The sequence below is a fragment of the Patagioenas fasciata genome, chromosome 3, assembly GCF_037038585.1.
Source record: "Patagioenas fasciata isolate bPatFas1 chromosome 3, bPatFas1.hap1, whole genome shotgun sequence".
NCBI lineage: Eukaryota > Metazoa > Chordata > Aves > Columbiformes > Columbidae > Patagioenas > Patagioenas fasciata.
This window is the reverse complement of record NC_092522.1, coordinates 56,640,311-56,663,103: the sequence shown is the minus strand read 5'-3', so window position 1 is coordinate 56,663,103 and position 22,793 is coordinate 56,640,311. Positions and strand designations below refer to the sequence as shown.

The window sequence follows — 22,793 nt, the reverse complement described above, 5'->3', positions numbered from 1 at the left end:
GAGAGCAGTCTAGAGGCATGGACTGCCAAAGTATGATAAAAAGATAAATAAAAAGTATATGTTTGAAAATATTTAAAATAGTCGTTCATTTCTGAGGGAAGACAGCTGGAGGAAACATAAATGAATACAAATATATTAAAATTACATGGGAAGAAGCAGGTGGTTTATTCATTCATGTGGAGTCCTGGTCATTCACTGAGTCTTGCTAGTTGGCCTTCCTATCAACTCAGATTTTGCTACACAACTTACGTTGACAACTAAATCCTTATTACTCTGATTCAAAATGCACTAAAATGGTGTCCAGACCTGGGGCCTCAGCCATAAATTTAAAATAATTTATACGTTTTTTGAGGCAGCAGCTAAGCATCACCATAACACCTGGAGGCAATTACCTAAAGATGCACAACAAACTCATCCCTTGTGGTCCCCTCTGCAACACTGATACTTCTCATGCCACTGCAGCCCACAAGAAGTGTTGGAGAAGAGGTGAGCCTTGCTCTGTGGCTCAAGCTCCATTTGAAGTGAGTCCGTGGACTATAGAAAAGTAACACAACAGACCTGCAGGCCACAGCCTCCTGCACATTGAGTACTGTCCAAGTAGTGGCTGGAGAAAGTTTTTCCTGAACCTTCCTCAAGATCAGCAAGATCTTCAGTGTCACTGGTTATATTTTCCATATGTAGTACAGAAAGGAGCATTGCTTCCTCAGGGAAGCAATCACACAGGCACTGTACAGGAGTGCTGCTCTTCAAACTGATCAAGCCTCATACACTGAAGTAACATTTATGGTCAATATCAAGGCTAATGATCACAGCAAGATCCATATCCAAAAGTTGCAATCTCACATTTGGAGAAAAAGAAAAACAAAACATAATTAAAAAGGCTCTCCTAAAAAATGCTGCTGTCATCATCCTGTAAGAGCTAGGATCTCATAATGTCATCAAGCAGCAAACTAAGACAATATATGTCCCAACAAAGCTTAAATAAAAGCAGAAGATAGTCTTTCCAGATGGAGCTGCTCCATTTTTTATAAATATTTAAATATTCATTTGACAAGAGGGTGAGACTGACAGCAGCTCCGTACTGAAGACACTCGCAAGGGATCTCAGACCCAGATTCAAGTTCTATCACGGAAAAATACAAAGTATTTCTCTAGGGTTTGCATCAGGATTTTTTTTTTCTGTTCCATGACACATTTCTGTTCAAGAAGACAAAGGAGGAGACTTGCCCTGGAGCAGTGCATAGCTCGTTTATAGGGTGTTCACTTGGGAAGTGAAGGTGATGCTTGTAACTTGAGTGCCTTAACTAATGGCCATTGGAGTAAAGTTCCCTCACACTTTCCCAATGCCTTCATCCCTTCCTGGGAAAAAAAGAAAGTCTCTCTGGCTCTGAAAGGATCCCTACCATCAAGGACCAGTTTTGAGAAGTTAGAATTTTCTGATGGAAAACATATTTCACTGGAAAGGTCCTGATCAGCTTTATTTAAAACAATGCTGCCTGTAATTGCACATAGTTTAATTCAACCGAGCAAGACAGAGTTCAAACCCTCCTGGTTGCACAAAGCATCTTTAGAATGCAACAGATCAGTAAAGGCAGCGCACTTGTTATTTAAGCGAAGAGCAATGTTACTAAACAGTTTGTTTTCATTGAAACTCTTCATAATGCAACTGGGACAAACATTTTTGAAGAGCATTTTCTGGCCTCTGTATCAACACCAAATGTAGCTGAAGGTTTTGAACTGACTAATATATGCTGTGTTAATAGACTTCCTTGGGTAATTCTTTTGCTCTAATTTAGGAAGAAAAAAGGAAGAGTGGCTTGGCTTGCTCTAGTCCCCAAGCTATACCAGTTAAACTAGGAGTACAACCTTGCATGTGAGTGCTTTATCAAGGCTTATTATATGTTTGACTTGCCCTTGTAAATGTAAATTAGTTTCCATTTTTAAAATTAACTCAATTTAACTCTATATCTGCACACCAATTTAATTTAGATGGATGCCACTTTTCTGTTTAGGAATTGAAATTCACTAGATTAGCAGAGGAGAGGTTTGATGCAGACAGGAAAAGAGAGATGAAAATTGAAAAGTTGAAAAACAAAAACAAGCTAGGAAGAGAGAGAAGAAATAACAAGAAAATGGATATAAAGTTGTTGGAAGACAGCTGGAAAAGAAATCTTTTGAGTGAAGCACTGCTGACCACTTGCAGACAGAAAAATGTGACCGTAGGGACGGACAATTACAGAATCAAGAAGCAGAGCAACATGCTCAGGGACCTGAATTGCTGAAAAAAATGGCAAATAAATCCCAGATTTTGATAGGAAATGAAAAAACGAACAAACAAAACTAGCCACATTTTAAATCAGCCTGGTGGCCATTCCTGTGGGCATTATACATGTTCCAGTCCTTTCAAGTCCTGTTTCAGGAAGGACCTGACTACATATTTAAGTTATCCAGGGGCTTCAAAGGCTCCAGCAAATTCTATTTTTTCCTTCTTGGTTTCCTCAGTGAATCACACTTCTTTATCTGTGTCAGTGCAATGTCCGTACAAACTTTGCAATGAACTCTAGGAGCTCAAATACCCTCCAAATCCCTGAAATTATTTTTTGCACTATTTGGTGACTTTATTTCCAAAGCTGCATGTTTGTATACTACACAGCTTTCAGTTCTTCATGCCCATGTACAGAGACGTTTGCTGTCCTTCTCCATCATTCAGCCTGGCACACCTCCATATCTCTGCTGGTTTAGGTGAAGAACATAGCAGTAACTGCACAAGAGGTTTAGGTCAGAGGTTTGGATTTTGCTGTGTAAAAGATCTGGAGGCTTAACTTCAGACAAAAAAGCATCTTGACTAGGTGTTGAGCTTTTAGTTTAAAAGAGTGCCTTAAAATTCTGGAGGGCTTTTTTGCTTCGTACCACTCAAACAGGTTTGACAGAGAAGTCAAGAAACAAATTGTTAAAAAGCTCAGGTAAGTCCTGTTGTTCTTTTTTAAGGTGACAATGCTGAGGGGAAGCTCATTTTTTGAAAAGGATGAAATATTTTCTCATACTATGAACTCTATTCTAAACATATTGCATTTGAACCTTTAAAATACCTTTTTTTGTGTGTGTGAAAGTAGAAAAGTAAGCACAACAAAGAATTAGTTACTAAGTTTCTCATGATCTAATTACTCATTAGTCCTTTTTATTTTGAGACATCATCTTAAAGATACCAACAGCATTAACCAAAGACTATGCTGCAGAGACAACACACTAGTTTCTAACAGACATGTCAGACCCCATCCAACATCCACAGAGTTAGAGGAAGGTGGATCAGTCTCCAGCTTGCTATTTGCATGGAATTTAAGCTTTTGACCTACAGAGAATTTTGGCCGTCTCACTGCATGAGGGGCTCCCAGGGCTGCCTGCCACTCCCAGCTCCCTCTCCACTGAACTCAGGAACTGGCAGCCTTATCGTGGCCTCCATGGTACACAGAACTGTATAGTTGAGTTACTTATGTCTCCATTCCTTTATCTTTCCACCTGCTGTCTGGCAGCAAATGAAAACTATCAAAGCAACACAAAGGTAAAGTTTATCACAGTGTGGGTTTTCTATGCTATTACCTCTATCCTTATCCCTTCCATCTCCAGGTTCTTATGCAAACTGAATCAAAACAAACTCGAGTGACTCAGAAACCTACAGATCCCAAATAGCTGGAAATTAACTTAATTTTGATTCTATCAGGGACCTCAGAAATGTAGACTTCAGTGGTTCTTTATTTTTTTTGTTGATTTTTTTTAATTGGGACAAAAGTAATCTAAGCTCAAGCCTAGCCCTATGATACTTCTTTAAAGATTAAAAAGCAATAAGATAATAAAGAATGCAAATGTTCAGACAGCTGATCACAGGGAGATGCTGTTTGAAGTAACAGTTCCCCCTCTGCTGCAGCTGGGTTGCTTTTAATTATTAGCAAGGAAAATAACAGGTTCAACAGATGTGGTTGCAAATTCATTTTCACCACCAGCTGACTTCTGCAACTTTCGCAGCAACACTGTGTTTGAGAACATGGACAAGTTTACACTAATGAGGACTAAGAGTATTGCTCATAACTCTGAATATTAAATAGAGCACAGGGATAATATGAAGGGCACTTTCGGATCACAATCATGAGGACTGTCACAAAACACTACCTTAAAAACTAATGTTCAATCCTTAGCTTTCACACACACACATCCCAGTGGCCTTAGACAAGTACATGTGATTTACAACCACTCAGACATAGATTTCTACTCTGCTTTTCCAAAAGGCTACAATAGCATCTCAGTTTGAACATAATGGAGAGCAACTGAACGTAGGGGGCGTAAGATCCCCACCACATGCATGGGGAGATGGGAAAATCTGCCAGTGGAGCTTTGTTGCTCTGCCACTGCCTGACCTGTCCCAGAGGTAGAGAGAGTTGTGTACAGGGCTGCCTTTAGATCAGGAGAGAAAATCAGAAGCAACATGTCAATATCCATCTGAGGCTTAGATCTAAAGGACCATTTCCACCTCTTCTACTACACGTGAGATGAAAAACTGTTACATACCTTACTATTCAGCAGACTACAGTCAACCAAGAGAGGGTAGCAAAGAAAGGGACATAAACAGACAGATGTGTACCTGCAGTCAATCACTTACTTTGGATTTCCGGCCCCTGGCTTCTTTCTTCGGAATATGTTGAGGAAAGTGTTGGACTTGCAAGGTGCCTTGCCATCCCCGACATGCATGCGCACCACATCTGAGGTGGTGAAGGCACTGCGGACGTTCCTCTCAGGCTTGGCTATGATGATGTACATCTTAGGAGTGAACATGCACCCCAGTGCCACTGTCACGCTGAGACTCACTGCAAAACAGGTGGTGATGATCTTGTAGTTGCTCCCAAAATAGATAGGCACAAAGGCCAGCCAGATGATACAAGTGGTGTACATGGTGAATGCAATGTACTTGGCCTCATTGAAATTGGCAGGCACATTGCGAGTCTTGAAGGCATAGTATGTACAGCTCATGATGAGGAGTCCGTTGTAGCCCACGGGCGCCACGACGCCTAGGTTGCTGGTGTTGCAGATAAGGTAAACTTCCTTAATGCTGGGGTAGGAGAGGATGGGCATCGGGGGCTCCAGGATGATCAACGTGATCACCAGTGTCAACTGCACACTGATCAAAATGGATGCAATGACCACTTGGGCCCATGCACTCATGAAACGCGGCTTGCGGGTACAGATCTTCTTTTTGCTGCCTGCCAGGATGCGAGCAATACGGTTGGTTTTGGTCACAAGGGCAGAGTAACACATGGCAGAGGAGAGACCTACCAGAAGGCGCTGGAGGTAGCAGGATGTCGTGGTGGGTTTAGCTATAAGAGTGAAAGGGCAGACATAACCCAGAAAGATACCAGCAAGGATAATGTAGCAGAGCTCCCGGCTGGAGGATTTGACAACAGGGGTGTCCCTGTAGAGCACAAAGATAAGGGTGACAAACATGGTGACCAGGATCCCCAGGCAGGAAAAGACCACGGCCACAATAGACTCTATATTGCTCCATTGGAGATACTTTACAGGGATGGGTTCGCAGCCTGCAGTGTACAAAAAAGAAACACAGTGTTAGAAATGATTACTGCTTGAAGAAAGAACTTTTTGCTTCTGGCTCCTAATATAGTCCAAACATTAGCTTATGCGTATGTGCAAACCATTTTACAAAGGAGTGAACTGCAGCATGGAAAATTTGGATGAAATATGTTCAAAATAGAGCCATCGGTTTTAGGTGTCCCAAACATTTGCTCATGATGCTACAAAAGGAAATGAGATTGGGAAATTATTTCCTAATTTTTCTTGAGGTACCTGCTGACCAACCCAGCATATCAAATGCAGAGCTGGGAACAGAATCCAGAAAAACTCAGTACCATCCCTTCATTTCAGCAGGGAAAGGATTGCTACAAATCAGAATATGTAGCATTTTGAACTCCTCAGGCTAACTTATTTTAATCTTCATCAAAATCACTATAGCTTGACCCATGACATTTTTGTGAAGGTGATTTCACAAATAATAGAAATTACTTAGAGATATGTAGGCAAGAAAACAGTAATGAATCCAGTTGTGGTGGAAATATGCCACAGATACTGTAGCTTTTTAGTTAATTTCTGCTTTTTTCCCCTTAACATTACCTTATTCTCATTTTGTCAAAACTTCTGCTCATTGTTTTTTCACTAAATAATGTAATTTAATTTTTATGGAAAAGTCAAATCCACAAAATATGCATGCCTTCAAAAAACAACTGCAAAAGCTCTTCCTTGTAATTAGTACAGATGTGCAAACATAGGTACCATCTGAGATAATTGTGCTCTCCCACACTCAAGCTAAAGGATCTTCTGGCTACCCTGTTCATTGTTTTGAAGAGATAATACCAGCAACAAACATTAAAAAAAAAAAAAATCCTCCATGTTAATAGGATGTTATGGCTGTGAAGCTGAGTTACTGAAAATCTTCATTCTGGCATTTCCTAAATTCTGTTATTGACTTAATCGTGCCAAAATGCTTTTAACGTGTTTCTGTATCCTAAGATAAGTATCCATGGCCACTTCTGCTTCTAGTTTCTGTCCTCCTCCAGTTTTCCTTAGCCCCAGATCACCTTTTGTGCCTTTCCCCCACCTCTCAAGTATCTTTCCTCCCAGTCTCTCACCATCCCCATCTCAGTTCCCCTTCCAGTTCAGTTTTCTAGGCAGTCACCTTTCCCCCAGGTGTCTCTATTACAGACACTGCTAGTCCAGCTTTTCACTTCCTGGACCAGCTGCTCATCACCTCTGCCTGTATGGATGGCTGGATGCAGCTAAGAAGAGCAGGGAAAAGGTGGTGATATTGGTGAGCATATAAGAAAGGTATTTTTCTACTCTCAGTTCTGCTGCTAAATCTTAGCAAGGACCCTCATATTGTGATAAGCAAAAGTTATGCTCAGACTCATCCTCCTTAGTATGGATTATATCTGCAGAAACCAACCTCTATGAACTAAAAACTTCTGAGGCCCACAGTTTTTCTCAATTTATATGCATCTTCCACAGGGTAACAGAAAATTACCAGTTGATATCTCTACCAAAATGTAAGTCCTTCTTTCCAAGTATAGGAGATGTAAGCAGACGTATAGATCACAGTTGAACAGTATTACTGTAACCTCATTTTGAGAAACACAAGAAGGAAAAATAGTTTTTTTGTTGAAATTAAAAAAAAAAAAATCAGCCTGGGGCAGAGTCCTGACATGGAAAATTTCTGGTCAAACTTTTAATGTCTGCCAATGTCATATGAACTGAAGGAATGTCTTATAATTCTGTACTCTGTCTCTAAGAGTACCAGGCTGGCTTAACTACATGTAATGATGTTACACATACCTGTAAAATCACAAACAGTAAAAATGATAGCGGGTGCAACTGGAGGTCTTCTTTTATCAACTAAAAGAATTCTGTTTCGCTCAAAGTGCTCTGTTCAAGACTCGGGTGAGAAAATCCATTCTTTCAACTGGTATTTTTGTGTTGAAATATGGAGGAAAAGCTTTTTATCCTAAGTGAGAACACCTGGCCACTGGCCACAGCAGCCTTGAGTGGAAGTTGTCTCCTTTTTGATTTAATAAAAGACAGAATCAGAAACTCCTGCTTGTTGATTAACATGCAAAGCTCTTCTGAAGCAAGAGGCCAGTCTGTGGTTGTTGGGAGGGTTAAGTTTCAATGTGGGCTTTATGCTTAGCAACATTAAGCCATACTCATATTATTCCATCTTAAATTATATTTTCAGAGCCTTAGCCCTGATTCAGCATGGTAGTTAAGCCTATTGATTGCTTTAAGGTATTGTGTGAGGTATTAGAAATTTGTTTTGTTAAAACAGCGTAATTCCTGTGCACTAGCAAGCCCCAAGAGCCATAAATGATACAAGCATTGCAGAAAGCTGCCTGCACTGCTTATATCAGCAGTCGTTGGTTGTCAGCACCTATGAAGGTGGGTCATTTCCCAGCTAGGAGAAACCAGGCTTCGGAACCTTGTTGAGACTGGGGGAGGCTACCCAGGAAAACGTGTACTTAGAGGTTACAAAACAAAACAAACAAAACCAAACAAACACTAAAATCCCCTGAAAAGCCCACAACAACTAATTAAAACCTCAAAAAATCAGAAAATCAGTGACAAAAGCTTCACAGGTAAAAGTTTCCAGTAAAAAGCTGAAAGCTGTTTTGTAGCTTTCATCTACTATTTTTCCTGCACTTTAACCATGAATCATTTCCTAGAGCAGAAGGTTAATCTTTTTTTTTTTTTTTAATTCTATTCATACCGCAAGACCAATAAGATAATCTAGGATGTTTTCTGAGGTCATTAACACATCCCAGGAAACTGATGGCCCCAAACCTTTATGATTCATTTCGTAATAACTCTGTAAATCTTCCTGTCCTACCTTGTTTTATTGCTTATTTAAGATGATTTATGTAAACTGGGTTTACTAGCTTGACATTCATTCTTCTTCTATTAGATTCTGATACTATAAAATATATCTCTTCTTGGCACAAGGCCTTAAGATACTGGTTTTAGTGAGTATTTGTCAGGTCTGGTTTTTATCATCTGTGGTGAGAAATCCTTTCTGCCTGCTGACTCTGCTTCAATGAACACATATTTAGGGGAAGCAGTTTTTTTAAAAAATCTGTACATTTGAAAATAAAATTAAAATGTCAGGAAAGGATTGCTGAGCAATAGAGACTGATTTCAAATGGAGAGAATATACACCTTTAAAAGCATGTCTTAGGAAATGGGTTAATATGTGCTTCATGTTTCTTAAAGGGACTAATGATTTTTACAGCCTCGATCTGTGATGGAAAATGGGTCTAAAACTGAATACATGTTTAACATTTACAGTCTAAGGCAAAGGGAAAAACAACCTGAAAAGTGAGATGTTATCTGTGTCTAGGTGCTATGGTGACTGGCAGGGTACGGATACAACACACAAAAGCAAGTTATAAAAATACATTTGATGGGGAAAATCCTAACAAGAAAAGAGAATTCCAAATTAAATGGTACCAATGGTGACTTCCACAAAGGTCAAGAACCTGAATTTATCCAGCTCACTTCCACGAAGGTCAAGAACCTGAATTTATCCAGCTCAATCTCCCTTTTCTAAATGTTAGGATGGCATCAGCTTCTTTTCACAACTTTGTACTGCAATCCAAGGAAATGAATTGCAAGGTTTAAAAAAAGTTATTCCTCAATAAGACAGAATGAAGAAACTGTGCAGGAGCAGACTGCCATTTCAATGTTCTCTAGGAAATCAGTCGATGGCTATGCTGTCATTTGGCTCATGCTACTGTGATTTTAGCACAGCAGCAGTTTGGTCTCCTTGCTGAGAAGAAATGCAAATCAGCAGGTCATCTACTGATTTCATTAAAAGTTAATAGATTGCAACATGCCTCTGAGATTTTTTCCAGCACTGATACTTTCCTCAACCCCTTTCAGCAGTGCCTGTCATTTTGACATGCCCCATTTTGAGCTATTTTGGGCAGCTGGTAGCACTGAACCATATTCACTCAAGTGCACATCGATCTCTCACTATGTTCTTGTTCTGCCTTATTGATTAAAACTAAGTCCCAGTTTTCTTCCCTGAACAGTAGATACAAACAATTCAGTGAACCTCCAAGACTAACAGAACACGGCTGTCTATGGCTATCTGCTTTAAAATGACCAGACACTGGTATCCTAGGAGGTAGGATTTGAACATGAGCTTTTGCAATGGGCAGGACATCTCTGAAGGGTCCTGTGGATTTTCTGGTGTCTAGTAATACAAGACTTTTTCCATAATTGGCGGACTTACAGAGGGTATTTTTCAAGAACTCCTCTTCATACAACCCACTTACATGAAGGAACTGAATGATCACTGAGATTTCCTTATCCTGACAAATCTGTTTGGAGTAGGCTCAGTTGCACACCAGAGGAGAAGCAGCGGGGAGGAGGGAGCACGGTGTTTTGGAGTAAGAGTTATGGGATACAAACACAGATACACACACATCTGGGACATGACCGTCACTTATTTTCCATAGAAAACCAAGATAGACAATGTGTCAAGTTTCACAGTATATTGTGAATAATAATATAATATATTTTTAGCTGGAGAAGTAGCCAGCTTTCCCTCTCAAAATAAATTCTCTCTCTTGGCTACAGTGACTAGCTTAACATCATCTCTTGGATATTAAAGGACAGAGATGTGATCAGTTGCACATTTGATCATCAGCTAGGTAGTCAGATTGTTCCTCTGACTAGGAATGATGCTCTGCTGAATACTGGAAGCCAAGATTTGCAGATGCGTCATGGGGCAGAGGTCCCAGTAGTCTTTTACAGTGATACAAAGCAGACCCCAAGGTCAAGTTGATGCTTCTCAGTGCATTAAATTTGTTTTCTTGGGGTAATGGTTACTGCAAATCCCAGAGCAGGTGTGGAGATTAACCTTGATAGGTACAAAATAATAGAAAATTGCTATAGCATACAACTTATCCAAAGCATATGTGCAAGGGAGACCAATTTTAGCTGTTTCCCTTTATTCTGCCAGCCTTTCTGAGGATTTTGTTGATGTTTCTCTTGCTGGTGAGTGCAGTGAGAATGATCTCTATACCAAACAAAAGTCTGGCAGTCAGTTACCAAATGGCCTGAAATCCCAGATAAAGTATTGCTAATTGCATGATAGAAAGATCAGAAAGAGTATCAAGCCAATCTGACAAGGATGCACTGAGTTCCTGTGATGATCACTGTTAAAATTACAGTAAATGCTGGTAGGTTCATTAGTGGTCTTAACAGCTTTATCAATGCTTATGCTAACTGAAAGGGAGGAACAGACAGGATATGTCATTTCTTCGCAGTAGAAATTCTGCCATCTTGATTGTCACTGCTATTGAACAGAGCCAAAAGATAGAGCACTCTTCTCTCACCCTAAACTGCATTGGGATGTGTGTTTAATTATGTACTTTTTATACATCTGCATCCTGTCACCTTACTCTCCACCACACATCATTCTACATGTGCCCTGTAAAATGGGAATGTGTTTGGAAGGACGTGTCCCTACCTGTCAGGTCAGCATTCGGCCACCAGCCAAGCTCACAGGCTTTACATGTGAATTCATCCTGAACAAATTCATTCTCCTTGCAAGCGGTGCAAATCCAGCAGCAACTCACTTCGCCTTTCCTGATCACCTGTAATGTAAAATACATCCTCAGCTATGAACCTCCATAAGACAATGAAGAAGCATCCCCCCCCTCAGCAAACAGATACCTCCTGCATTGTTTAAAATATGACGGGATTCCTGTGAATGGCATGTTTCAAACCACTGGACAACATGAATCCTGATTCTGTATCTAACCCTGCATATTAGAATTTGTGCTTAAGAGTTCAAGGATAATCTCTGGGGAAAATTCTATTTTGGTTTGGTGGGAGCAGTTCCGAATTAAAAGTACAAAGCCAATTTCCCTTTGGTACAGAAGCATGGTGAGTGTTATATTTTCGATCAAACCTCAGAAGAGGCTTAATCTGAGAGATGGATCAGGTCAGGACAAATAGCTCAGCCCACACTTAATACCTACTGCATAGTAAAAAAGCAGTAAACAATGTCCAAGATTAGAACAGAAAGTGATTAATGCATATATATACATATATAGACAAGAGCATGCACACACATTTAAATTCCAATTTACATTGAAGTCTTTTTGGGACTCATTAAACTAGTGTAAATAGAAATTCAAATAAGAGAAAATTTAAAAATATACTGCTAAAAGGATGCAATGGGTTCTACTAGAAAATAAACCCAACATGCAGTGACCAAGAGCAGGCTTCAGAACAGCTCTTTTGTAGACAAGTGTCCCTGAAAGCTGTATCTTTCTCTGCTGTGAAGGCTGCTAAGTGTAATGATCCAATGTTGAAAAGATGGTTTCCTCTTCTTAACACCTACTTTCATTATGCTGAGGCTGAAACAAAGATTGAGGATGTCTCAAGCTCATGGCCCTCCAGGAAAGACTCTGGCTCTGTTTGCCAGAAAGGAGATATCCAGCTTTCTCTCCAGGATCTTCCTACCCATCTATATGCAGAGCTAAGTACAGTAGTGAAATATAAAATGTTTGTTTTATTGAATGCTGGCTTTGTGGGCTTTTTTGTTAACATTTCCTCCCGCAGTCTGTGGAGAGAGTCCAATAGACTTCAATGGGAGGTGAAGCTGGCATTTTGTATGCATGATGTTTACATATACACACATACACAAACTGCATAATGTCAAAAACAGGGAAAAGATGTTTGGGAGGGTAGTAAATACCAATAATGTTTCCCCTCCAAGATTGTTGGAGTATGTCACTACATCTTTGCCAAATCATCGATCACATATTGTTTAGAGTAGCGATATAGAATTAAAAATCTGCAAATGTGCTTATTAAATGAAATTAGAAAGGAAGGTCTGCTCTAAGGTGGTTTTCCTGAATGGGCTCCCTGCCATTTTAAACTTACTGCATCCATACCATTTTGATAGTGGTGGAACATGTCTTTATGTCATCCAAACATGGCAGGTGGCAAATTATTTGCAGCTTGATACAAGTGTTACTGTTTGGTAAACAGAGAGTGATTTCATTTTTGTTTCCATACCTCCTGTTGTGAACATGAGATACAAATAGGCTTTTTTTTTTCCTTTTTTTTTCTTTCTTGCAGGTGTTATTGCTGGAACTAAATATTGGATTCCCTTGGGTCACATTATTTTCAGGATCAGCCCCCAAGTGAATCACAGCCACTGAATGTTGTAGGCAATGACTAAGTGAAAAATCTTGTTGTTTCTCACATAAGGTGAAATTCAAATCTTGTTACACTAGAAGATTCTGCATCACTACAAAGGGCAATTTTAGAAAACATGAGCCTATATATGGGATTGTAAGAGTAAGATGTTAATCTAGGAGTCTTTCTATACTTCTGGCTTTCCTGAAGAAAGTTCTATTCCTTGGCTTGAAAGTAGCTTGCTTTGGTCTAGGGGAAAAACTTTGACTGGTTATTCACATTTCTGTTGCAGAAAAAGTCTAAGGCAAACCTTAATCTGGCCCTTCAAGCAAGGCTCACTGCACACTGATCGGACCATTCCACTTTTGTTCATCTGAATCCTGTAGTCGTCAATGTTGAGCATGCCTTCGTGCCAGGTCCCAATGAGGACATAATCGTAGCGGTTGGGCTCTATGTACTGCAGGTTCATAATGTCATACCTGCAAGGGAAAAAAGAGAAAGTGAGTCACTGTCCTGCAACATGAAGGAAAAAGATTACCTTGCCCTTCTCCTTATGCCTTCGTGAATATTCTTTTAACACCAGGCACTAGAATTTGACAGAAACACCAGATACTACAGGGTTTGTAGCAGAATCATGGGAAATGACAGCTCTGATTGCCACACAATTACTGGTTGCCTGACTTGCTTACATGAAACTGTGGATTAAAAGTTGTGTGTGTCCAGGAAGAACTGTACATCAAAGACAGAAAGTTTTGCTAAAGATGCACATGCAGGTACTGTCTGGATGGTGTGTTTTTCAGCCATGATGTCTTAAACATTTACTTGGTGCCTACATACAGGTTGGTTGCAGTATAGCCCCTGCTGGGAGCTCTAATCAGCAGAAATGCTCAAACTAACTGAACTGGTATGCCATAAGTTAACCATAAGCACTGCTTCAAGTGTTTATATTACCCAACTCAGTGAGGCTGTCCAGAACAGTTAGCAGCTCAAAATTTACTTCCTTGCCCTAGGCAAGTAGGAGAGAATTTCCCAAGGCTAATGTAAAGGAAGCATAAACCACTAGTACGATAAATATTCAGCTTCCCTGCTTCCATCATTGCCTTCCATGAGTTGGACCTGATATGTGCACAACCCTTACTGCTAATTATTCTGTTCCTTCTTTAACCCGCAGAATGTGGCTTGTGCAAACTAGTGATTAACTCTGGTGATTCCTTAGCAGGAAATAATTAAGAATGGGATTATGAATATTGGAGAGTGCACAGAGAAGAAGAATCACAAAAGAGGCTGGACCTACAGCCTGGCCTTGTAAGATGAGAAAGGAGAGGGCTTCGTTTAAAAAAGAACAAGAGAAACAGGGCTGAGAACCAGAAATCAGCACTGGAGCTGAAAATCACGTAACATCTTCCATTTTTTCAAGCCTGGGAGTTACTGCCTTGTTTTTATCTACTGGATTGTCTCAGTCTCTGGGGAAAAAAATCTGTTTACAAGTGTTGCTAATCTGTATGTGCTTTAAGAATGAAAGATAAGCAAAGTATGAGCCATAAATAAAACTGAGCTGCTTGGTTGTGAGCAAAGAGAGGGACATATCCATTTCTTTCCCTTCTGAGGTTCAAATATGCAAAATTTCAACTCTCTGCTCTTCAAAGAGGAAAGAGGTGCTAGAATTACTCTCTAGATGCCTGATTTTCCTAAATGAATCTTTGCAATCTCTCTAGTTAAAGATGATTTAAAGAAGTGCATATTTACAGCTATATTTAGACTTTGGTCTTGCAAATATGCATGCTCAGATTATGCCAACACCACTACAGAGCTCCACTGAGTCATACAGGAGAAAGGACTCTTGCTGCTGAGTTCAATGGAGCTCCAAGCAGGAGGCAGCTCCATTGGTTGGCAATTGGCTACTAAGTGAGGAGTTCCTTAGAAAAGATGTAAATTCCAAATTCACTAGGAAACTAATCCTTCTTATATCCCAGTTCTTGTAAAGGACGAACACTAAAAACCAAACCAAAACAAACCAAACCAAACCAAAACAAAAAAAAAAAAAAAAAGGAAATGAATGCTTTTTTCAGAATTGTGAAGAATTGGGATAGCAAGAAGCAATAAGAGCTGGGCACTTTAACATGTAGAATTGACAGATGGGAGTAAAATTGATCAGGAATGTACATGTCTCTACTTAGCAAGACGAACCTACTTGGATTTTAGTGTGACCTTCTATTAAACTGATACAAAATCAGTTACTCTGAGCTGGAAACAATTCAGAAAGGCGAATAGAAGATTACTAAAACCTCACATTCCCTTAATGGAAATTTTGAACCTGGACAGATTTTTTTCATTTTTGCAAAAACATATTACAAGGCATAGAGGGGCATTACTGCAATATAAATTAAGAGCTGGCAATTTCAGGGATATGGTCTTAGCTTGAAAGCCGTTCTTATAATGTGTTCTTATAATATTGTTCCCTTTGCTATCAGTTATCTATGAAAAAACAAAGTATGCAGGCTAAAAGCTCTTACACGATCTTGCATATGACAAGTTGTAGTACAATGTTTAAAGCTTTGAATTTTAAGTGGAAAAATGTGGTATAACAAGTACGCTTGGTATATGGACATATGCTTAATTGGTTTATTCTTCCCATCTTTTCCTTAATGAAAAATTTCTGCTTTCAGTAAGGACAAGTTCAATGCTGGAATACCTTGCCCCATCCCCTTGTTTGCATATGTGCAACTTTAATGGTTTTGGGCTATGTCCAAGCTGTGTTTGACAGGAGTTGTGAAGCTCTAAGAGAGTGAGGACCATGGAGACAGCTGAATTTCACACACGTGGCAGCATTTACAGAAGTCATGAAAACATTCAGTAGATAAGAAAATAAACCCTTCTTTTAATATAAGAGCAAGCTCTCTGATATATTGGAAGACAATGTGACCAAACAGGTAGTATCATATGAACAAGTTACTTGTGGGGTGAGCCAGCTGGTCACAGGCACACTCTTATTCTGGTTAGTCTGAGATAGCTGAAGTTACCTTTTTCCATAGCCATAGTACCAGACTGCTATCCTGAAAAGCAGAATGGAAAGCAGCAATGCTGAGCAATACTGGGTTGTAACTGGCCAAAACAACCACTCATGAAGCCAAACTCCAAAATAACCGCATATGTTTGACAGAAAATTCCTTTATAGACAAGTTTGAAGTCTTTGCATTATGCATTTGATCAAAGAATTGGAGTTGATAGAGTTACCATGTCAAAACAGCTACTGAAATTTTTGAACTGGACAGACTTATATGGGTCGACATCCCTGTCTAGGTAGGGTAAAATGAACAACAATGTATTTGTTGGCTTGTGAACCTCTGCATTTCTCCAGACATCAGAGGTCCATTGTAGGGACTGAAAGTTCTCCTGCCCATTGTCACATAGCTTTTTATGGTCAGAGGCCTATGTGAATTGTTTGTCCGAGAGATGTAAGTTTCTTCCTACCTGCTGTAAGGTAAAAGTAGGCAGCTACCCTAGAATAGACAAGAACTCAAAATGGATTTGTCCTCTGTCCCTTGCATAGACCCAGAGAAGGATCTGGTGTTGATTACTGCAGCCCTCATGCCTTCTCCAGGCATTTCTGGAAATCTGAGTGATATGACTACTATTGAGAAAGGAAATGGGAGGTATTCAATGAAAGTAAAAAGTTCAGCAATTTTACCAGCACGTTCTTAATGACAGTATAGCAATAGCTATATCCACTTAATTTTTACTGGAGGCAGTGCAGTCAGTTAAGTGACTGTATTTCTGCCCTTCTCATAAAAGTCTGCTTCACATTTCTGCATAAAAGCTGTTCAAAGGAAAGATTCCACACAGAAGAAATAAACCTTTGAAAAAGTGCTTCATGCTTCATATCATTTTGATAAAAGCTTGAAACCATGAATTGAGCCAAGAAAGAAAGCGTTATATCTAAACAAATGGTTAAGGTTTGACAAAGCTTTAAGGGGTTCAAACCAGGAAATTATGTGAGTGTCAGGCAAGTTTAACTACAGACATCTCTATTTGCTTTACCTCTGATGATTGTAAATAGGGGGTTGTGAGAGTTAATTTCTCAGAAAACCTCACAGATTTTGAAAATAAAGTATAAGGAAGGTTGTTGTCTTCTAAGAAGGAATTTTGATTTATTCCATTTTATGAAGTTGATTTATTCGCGTGATATAGCAACATAATACCAAAAACTTTTTATATCTTTGTGTGACATTCTTGCACTGGCATAGAAAAGCTAAAAAACTAGGAAATTTCAGATTTGGCTCTCTTTGCTATATTTAGGTGTTGTGTGTAGTGTTCATCTTTTCATTTCGCTGAGGTACAAAAGCTCTTTTGGGTATTGATACAGTGGTATGGTCCTTTCACTCATCCACAAAGGGCTTTTTCATGTGAAGCTGTGGAAACGCTAAAGCTAATCTGGAGCTAAATGCAACTCTGCATGAGCATAAACTTCTGCTGGCATAGAAAGATCTGAAGGACTGTAAACATCACATTTCATATGCACATAACCATCCTCTGATACGATATTGCCCATGTCACAAATGCCACAGCCTGATCCAAGGATTACAGGATGAATAACAAAGAGGTTAATTGAACTTTCTCACCGAAACTTGCCGACTCCAGCTGTGAAAATATAAATGAGAAACAACAAAAAAAAGCCCTACTTAAAATCACCCATCAAATTCTAAAAAGGTCAGGGAATCAAGAGAAATGAACCTTGCCATAGACCAAAATGAGGAATGAAAAAAATTCTATCATTCTGATCCACTCAGAGAAATATCCTGGTACAAATCCTCCTATATTTTTAATTCAGGAACTGTTCATTCTAATTCTATGCTTGGTACTGATGAGAACTGCAGAAATACTCTCAGGTGACAAGGTAATAAATAAGATTTGTACTAAAATTGGATAATTACACCTAAACATCAAAACAAATAACATGCAGACAATGTAGCATGTGCAAAGCTGGAGTAATGCTTTTTATGGAGATAATTAGCATGTAATAAACTTAAAGCTACACTAAGTAGTAATTTCTCTGTATTACCTAAGCTATATGTGCAAAGATTTGATTTATGCATTGTGTCAATAAGTATGTGTTTAACTGTAAGGGAATTACTTGCCTCTACTTTCACAGCCTGACCTAGTTCATCTGTATCTTAAAGTAACATAATTTGAAGTGTACAACACTCAACAAGACCGAACTGACCAGTTTTTTGTTACTATTTAAATGTAACAAGCTGTTTAAATGTACATACTGTTTAAATATAACAAGCAATACAAATAGCAAATGGGAAAGAGGTTGGTCAATTTTACTAATAAAGGCTAGTAATAGAGATAAGAGTTGCTTTAAGGGCACTGTGTGTTACAAATATGCTTTGAAGGCATATGTCAGACTGCAAACTCTTATTTGTTCCAGAGCACTCTCTTTGTGCAGTGTTGACACTCAGATGCAGTTATGCAATAAGCCCAAAGATGGAGTGAGAGAGTCTTTTATAACACTTAAATAACTCAGTAGGAAAACTAACTTCAATGAAGTAACCCCTGAGTAGGTTTCAGTTAACAATGGATTGAGTACTTCAGCAGTTGAGTTAAACTTATTAATAAAAACAACTCAAAAATAAATCCACCTGGAAGGGAGGGGCAGACAGCAGCAGCTACCACAGCTGGAATTTACCAGACCCCAAATGAGTGAAACACAGTACGCTCTGGCAAAAAAAAAAAAAAAATAAAAATTGTCCTGCTCTACTCAGACCTGTCTCTAAACTCTGGGACCGTCAATAGTATTTGGAGTGAAACAAGTTAAGCAGAGCACACAAGAGTTCAGCAAGCAAAACGGAATAGTCTCTGGCAAGGATGAGGTGCTACATTCCGGAGGCACTTGCAGCAGCAGAGCTCCCATCGGAAAATTATGTGCTCTATAGCCCTACCTTCAAAACCTTAGCAAGCGAATGCTTCACCAAATTCCAGTAACTTATATTGGGCTTTATATATTTAAAACCCTTGTCCTGAGCCCCAGTAGTACCTCAGACACCAAAAGTCTATGAGATACAAGGTTTGTCCTCTCCTGATACACTAGAAATTATACAGGCTTTACCATAGTTCCTTCCCAATGTGACTGTAGCTATCAATATATCATGTGTTCCCAGTGTTACTCCTGGCTATTGGTAAGGCTAATCCAGATAATGCCATTTATGTCTCACCATATGCACTCTGTATGGCTCAGCAAAATGCCTTAAGAAACCTTTGTCACCAAACCCAACAATTTTCCCAGTTCCCAACATCTGGTTTATTTAGTTGAGATGAGACATCTCTTTACCTTCCAGGGGCATCTCCCTTTTCATCAAACCAAACTTCTTCTCCAGAGACACCGATGAATGAGGATTTGAGGAGGAACTCCAAGAGCTTGCTGCCATCAATTGGCTTCATAGCATCACACAGCCCAACATGTCCAGGGCAAAGGGAATGATGCATATTTTGTAGCCCATGAGCCATAGCATATATAGCATTGATGACAAATCCCATTTTACTGTCCTGCACATAATTTTCTTCTAGGCTCTCATTGCCTACAATAGTAAGAAAAAAGTGTTGTTATAAACAAAAATTAAATGACATGAAGCTATGAAAACACAATGAGATATAAAAAGGGATTTTTTTATTTCTATTATAAAGCTTTAGATGCATAGACAAGGTACCAGCCAGGGTTTTCATTAAAAACAAAAAAAAACCAAACGAACCATGAACAAACAAAAACTCCACAAATAAACAAACACAAACACCCCTTCCAAAAAAAAAAAAATCAAACCAAACAAAAAAAAAAAAAAAGAAAAACCACAAAACCAAACTAAAACAAAAAACCCCAAACCAACCAAAGCCAAACACTAACTCCCCAACCCCCCTTTTTTTTTTCCACAGAAATATTTAATTTGTATGAAGTGAAATGCCTCATGAGAAAGAACCAGTTTAATCAAATTGTCAGATTTAGTTTGTTCTTTTTGGAATTTTTCCTTGTCATTCCGCAGTTATATTTATGCTAGGAAGAGTTAAATAGTTTGGCATCAGAATGGTACATTTCAGCTAGAACAAGTTTTAAAAGCAATTTGCTTGTAAATTAGACATTTTGTCTCATTTGAAGATTTTTTTTAAAATCTCATGTTTTTGAGGGCCAAGATAACAGTGTTCCTTTCAGTGTTAATAAGCAAAAAAACCCTAAATCAGCATCACTTCTAAAGATATAAGAAATAATCATTTTAGCTCGAAGTAGTAGTAGATATGTTACAGAAAGTCAAACAGAGGTCGTAACACTAAAAGACTTTATATAGCAGCAGCATGAGCAGACATTGAAGTCTCTGTCCATTGATCAAAAACAAAGTGGCAGTGAAGTTTTCCCCACAGGTAGGTTTTAGCTCTGACCTGCTTGCTGATGTGCAACCACTGCCACTGCCTTTTGTGGTTGCATGTCACACTAGATCCTGCCGCGTCCTGTCCTGTTCCCCTCCATCCCATGAGGAGCTGCTGAACGCCGTCAGCATCGATCCCAAGTCATGTCAGACCTGGGCTGCAGGGGTCCTGAGGGGGCTAGAAGTAAGAATTCTACCTGTTTTGTTTCCTTCCCTCTGATTCATTCTATTCCAATATGCTCCAACTGCAAGATTTTTTTATCTGTAGACCTCCCACGTTACTCGTGTTTAACAGGTATTTGCAATCCAGTCTCTGTTACTTTGTCTAAGTAACACCTTGTCTATGCTTGGGAAGTAGGATGTGTGAGAGACTAGGTGTTAACTGACACTTCTCAAATCCAGGTTGGAGAAGGTAGTTGTCATTTTAATATGAAGAAAAAAGGAAAATCTACAAGTTCACTGAAGCTTTCAAGTTAGAAAATAATTCCTTACACTAATGTAGATATTATATGCCTTTCAAATCTAATCATGAAGACCATCCTTACATTTATTCTTGGAACAGGCACTGATTTGGTAGGTCTTCTCAGGTCATCTGTCCTACAACTCAGAAATGTCAACTGTGGATTCATTAGGATATCAGAGATCCCAAACACAGGTGTGTCTAGGTTTTTTTCTCTGGGTCCTCCTCACACAGGACATTCATTGCAACTGGGCAAGAAAGTCTTGCTTCAGTAACTGTTTTCCAGATGAGCAGAACATAGTGAACAACTGTGATGGTGAATTAAAAAGCTGTGTGAAAATAGCATAATCTGACTGTTCATGTGCCTCTTTCGCTGCCATGCATTCACCACCAGCACCACAAAGGAAGGAGCAGCTGGAGAAATATTTCTGAGGGGCAACAGATCTGCCACTTTCTTTGCAGTAGAAGTTTGATAGCTCCCATTCAAATCACATGATAACGCCATTCAGATCCATGTTCACAAACACAGAAACAATAGAAAAGTTATATGTAAGCTGTGAGTATTTACCCAAGGAAGTAAAGAATATGCCACTACCTGTACCTCACTTATGTACCATGTATAGTATGTATGGCATGGTCTAGACATCTGTTGCCTGAGTATGTTTATGTGTGGTCTGAATATGCTATCTCTAGGTGTCTTTTATCTGCTGACTCATCCGTTAGGATTAACACACTGTGAATTTATCACGTATTCTGCTTTCTTGTAGATAGAGAATGAATATGTTCTCCTTCTCTATGTGAGAGGCAGAAAGCCCCTGAGCTCAGCACAGCAGTCCTCTCTTTCTGGTGGAGCTTCTAGGCAGCAAGATGCAGAAGAGATCACAAGATGACTAATAACGCACAGCACTCACTATCAACTCTTTTCTACCTGATAGTTTATCTCAGGTACCTCTTTAACTTTTCAATTAATTAAAAAGAAAACAAACAAACAAAAAACCCAAACCAAACCAACCAACCAAAAAAAAAAAAAACAGCAAAACCACAATCGAACAAAAAAACCCCAAACAAACCAAACCAAACAACAGCAAAAAAGGAATGTAAAAATTGATAATACTCTAAGGAGATACGGTAGCATCCATATGTGTTTCCTGAGGCAAATATTCATGTGGCATCCAAGGAAAAAAACTAAATGGAACACAGAACTTGCCAACGTCTTGAAAAGAGGCCATTTGTCTCAACTAGCTATTAACTCAGCAAAGCATACATTTGGTTTCTTATATTTAAACATAACATGCGTAAGTCCAAAGAGAATAAATATTTGAAGATGGGAGGATTTGTTTTCGGTAATTAGGAGTGAACATCTAGCTTACATTGAGGGTCCTGGCATACAGTCACACACTGAAGAAGTGACTGCCTTAACATCACCTATACAAATAATTGTACTGTAGTGGAAAGCAACATGTGAAGCATTTCTGGTAATGAATTGTCTACAAATCAGTAATCATGTATAAACAAGATATGTTCCAGTAAATGCAGCATGAGAAGTCATGCTTTACCTAAATTTCCTACAGTCGAAATCCATTTTATTTCATTTTCATAATTATAAGTTATTGATATGCACTTGAGCTTGTAAAAATTCACTTATGACAATCTATAAGAAATATGAGCGGTTTTTAAAAACAAATGAAACAATGTAATTATGCTCAGTCAGAGACAAAACAGAGACAAACAACATTCAAGTAAGTTTTCATGGGACAGCTTTTCAATAAATGCAAGAACTGTAATGCTGTAATTTTCCTCAGCAGGTCTTTGAAAGGGCAAAGCAGAACTCTGGACTGTGAAACTTTCATTCTTCCATCTTCTCTCATCCTTTCAAAAACATACCACTGATCTGCAAAGACAGATTTGAACACTAGGGTTTATTAATATTAAAAATAGAAAAGTATTTTGTTAGCTTGCTTTCTTTGCTGTTTGTTGTTTTGTGTTGTGGGGTTTTTTTGTTGGGTTTTTTTTGTTTGTTTGATTGTTTTCTAATTTTAGGGACCTTAGGTTTCAATAAGCAAAGAAAAAATGTAAGCCATGTAAGCAGTGGATTAATTGAAGTTCCTTAAATTAGGCTCTTGCTTTTGTTAATGACCTTGAAGAATTTAGGTGTCCTGA

General features: G+C 38.9%; 1 protein-coding gene across 4 annotated transcripts in view; it reads right to left on the bottom strand.

The window, feature by feature from the left end:
- The window catches only part of GRM1 (glutamate metabotropic receptor 1), a 182,314-nt gene that overhangs the window by 27,340 nt on the left and 132,181 nt on the right, over positions 1–22,793 (bottom strand). For all 4 annotated transcript variants that reach the window (XM_065835561.2, XM_071806386.1, XM_071806387.1 and 1 more), the window contains exons 5-8: positions 19,093–19,339; positions 13,072–13,240; positions 11,080–11,206; positions 4,651–5,581 (exon numbers count right to left, since the gene is read on the bottom strand). In XM_065835561.2, coding sequence (XP_065691633.2) covers positions 4,651–5,581; positions 11,080–11,206; positions 13,072–13,240; positions 19,093–19,339 — 1,474 coding nt within the window. The remainder of the gene's footprint in view (positions 1–4,650; positions 5,582–11,079; positions 11,207–13,071; positions 13,241–19,092; positions 19,340–22,793) is intronic.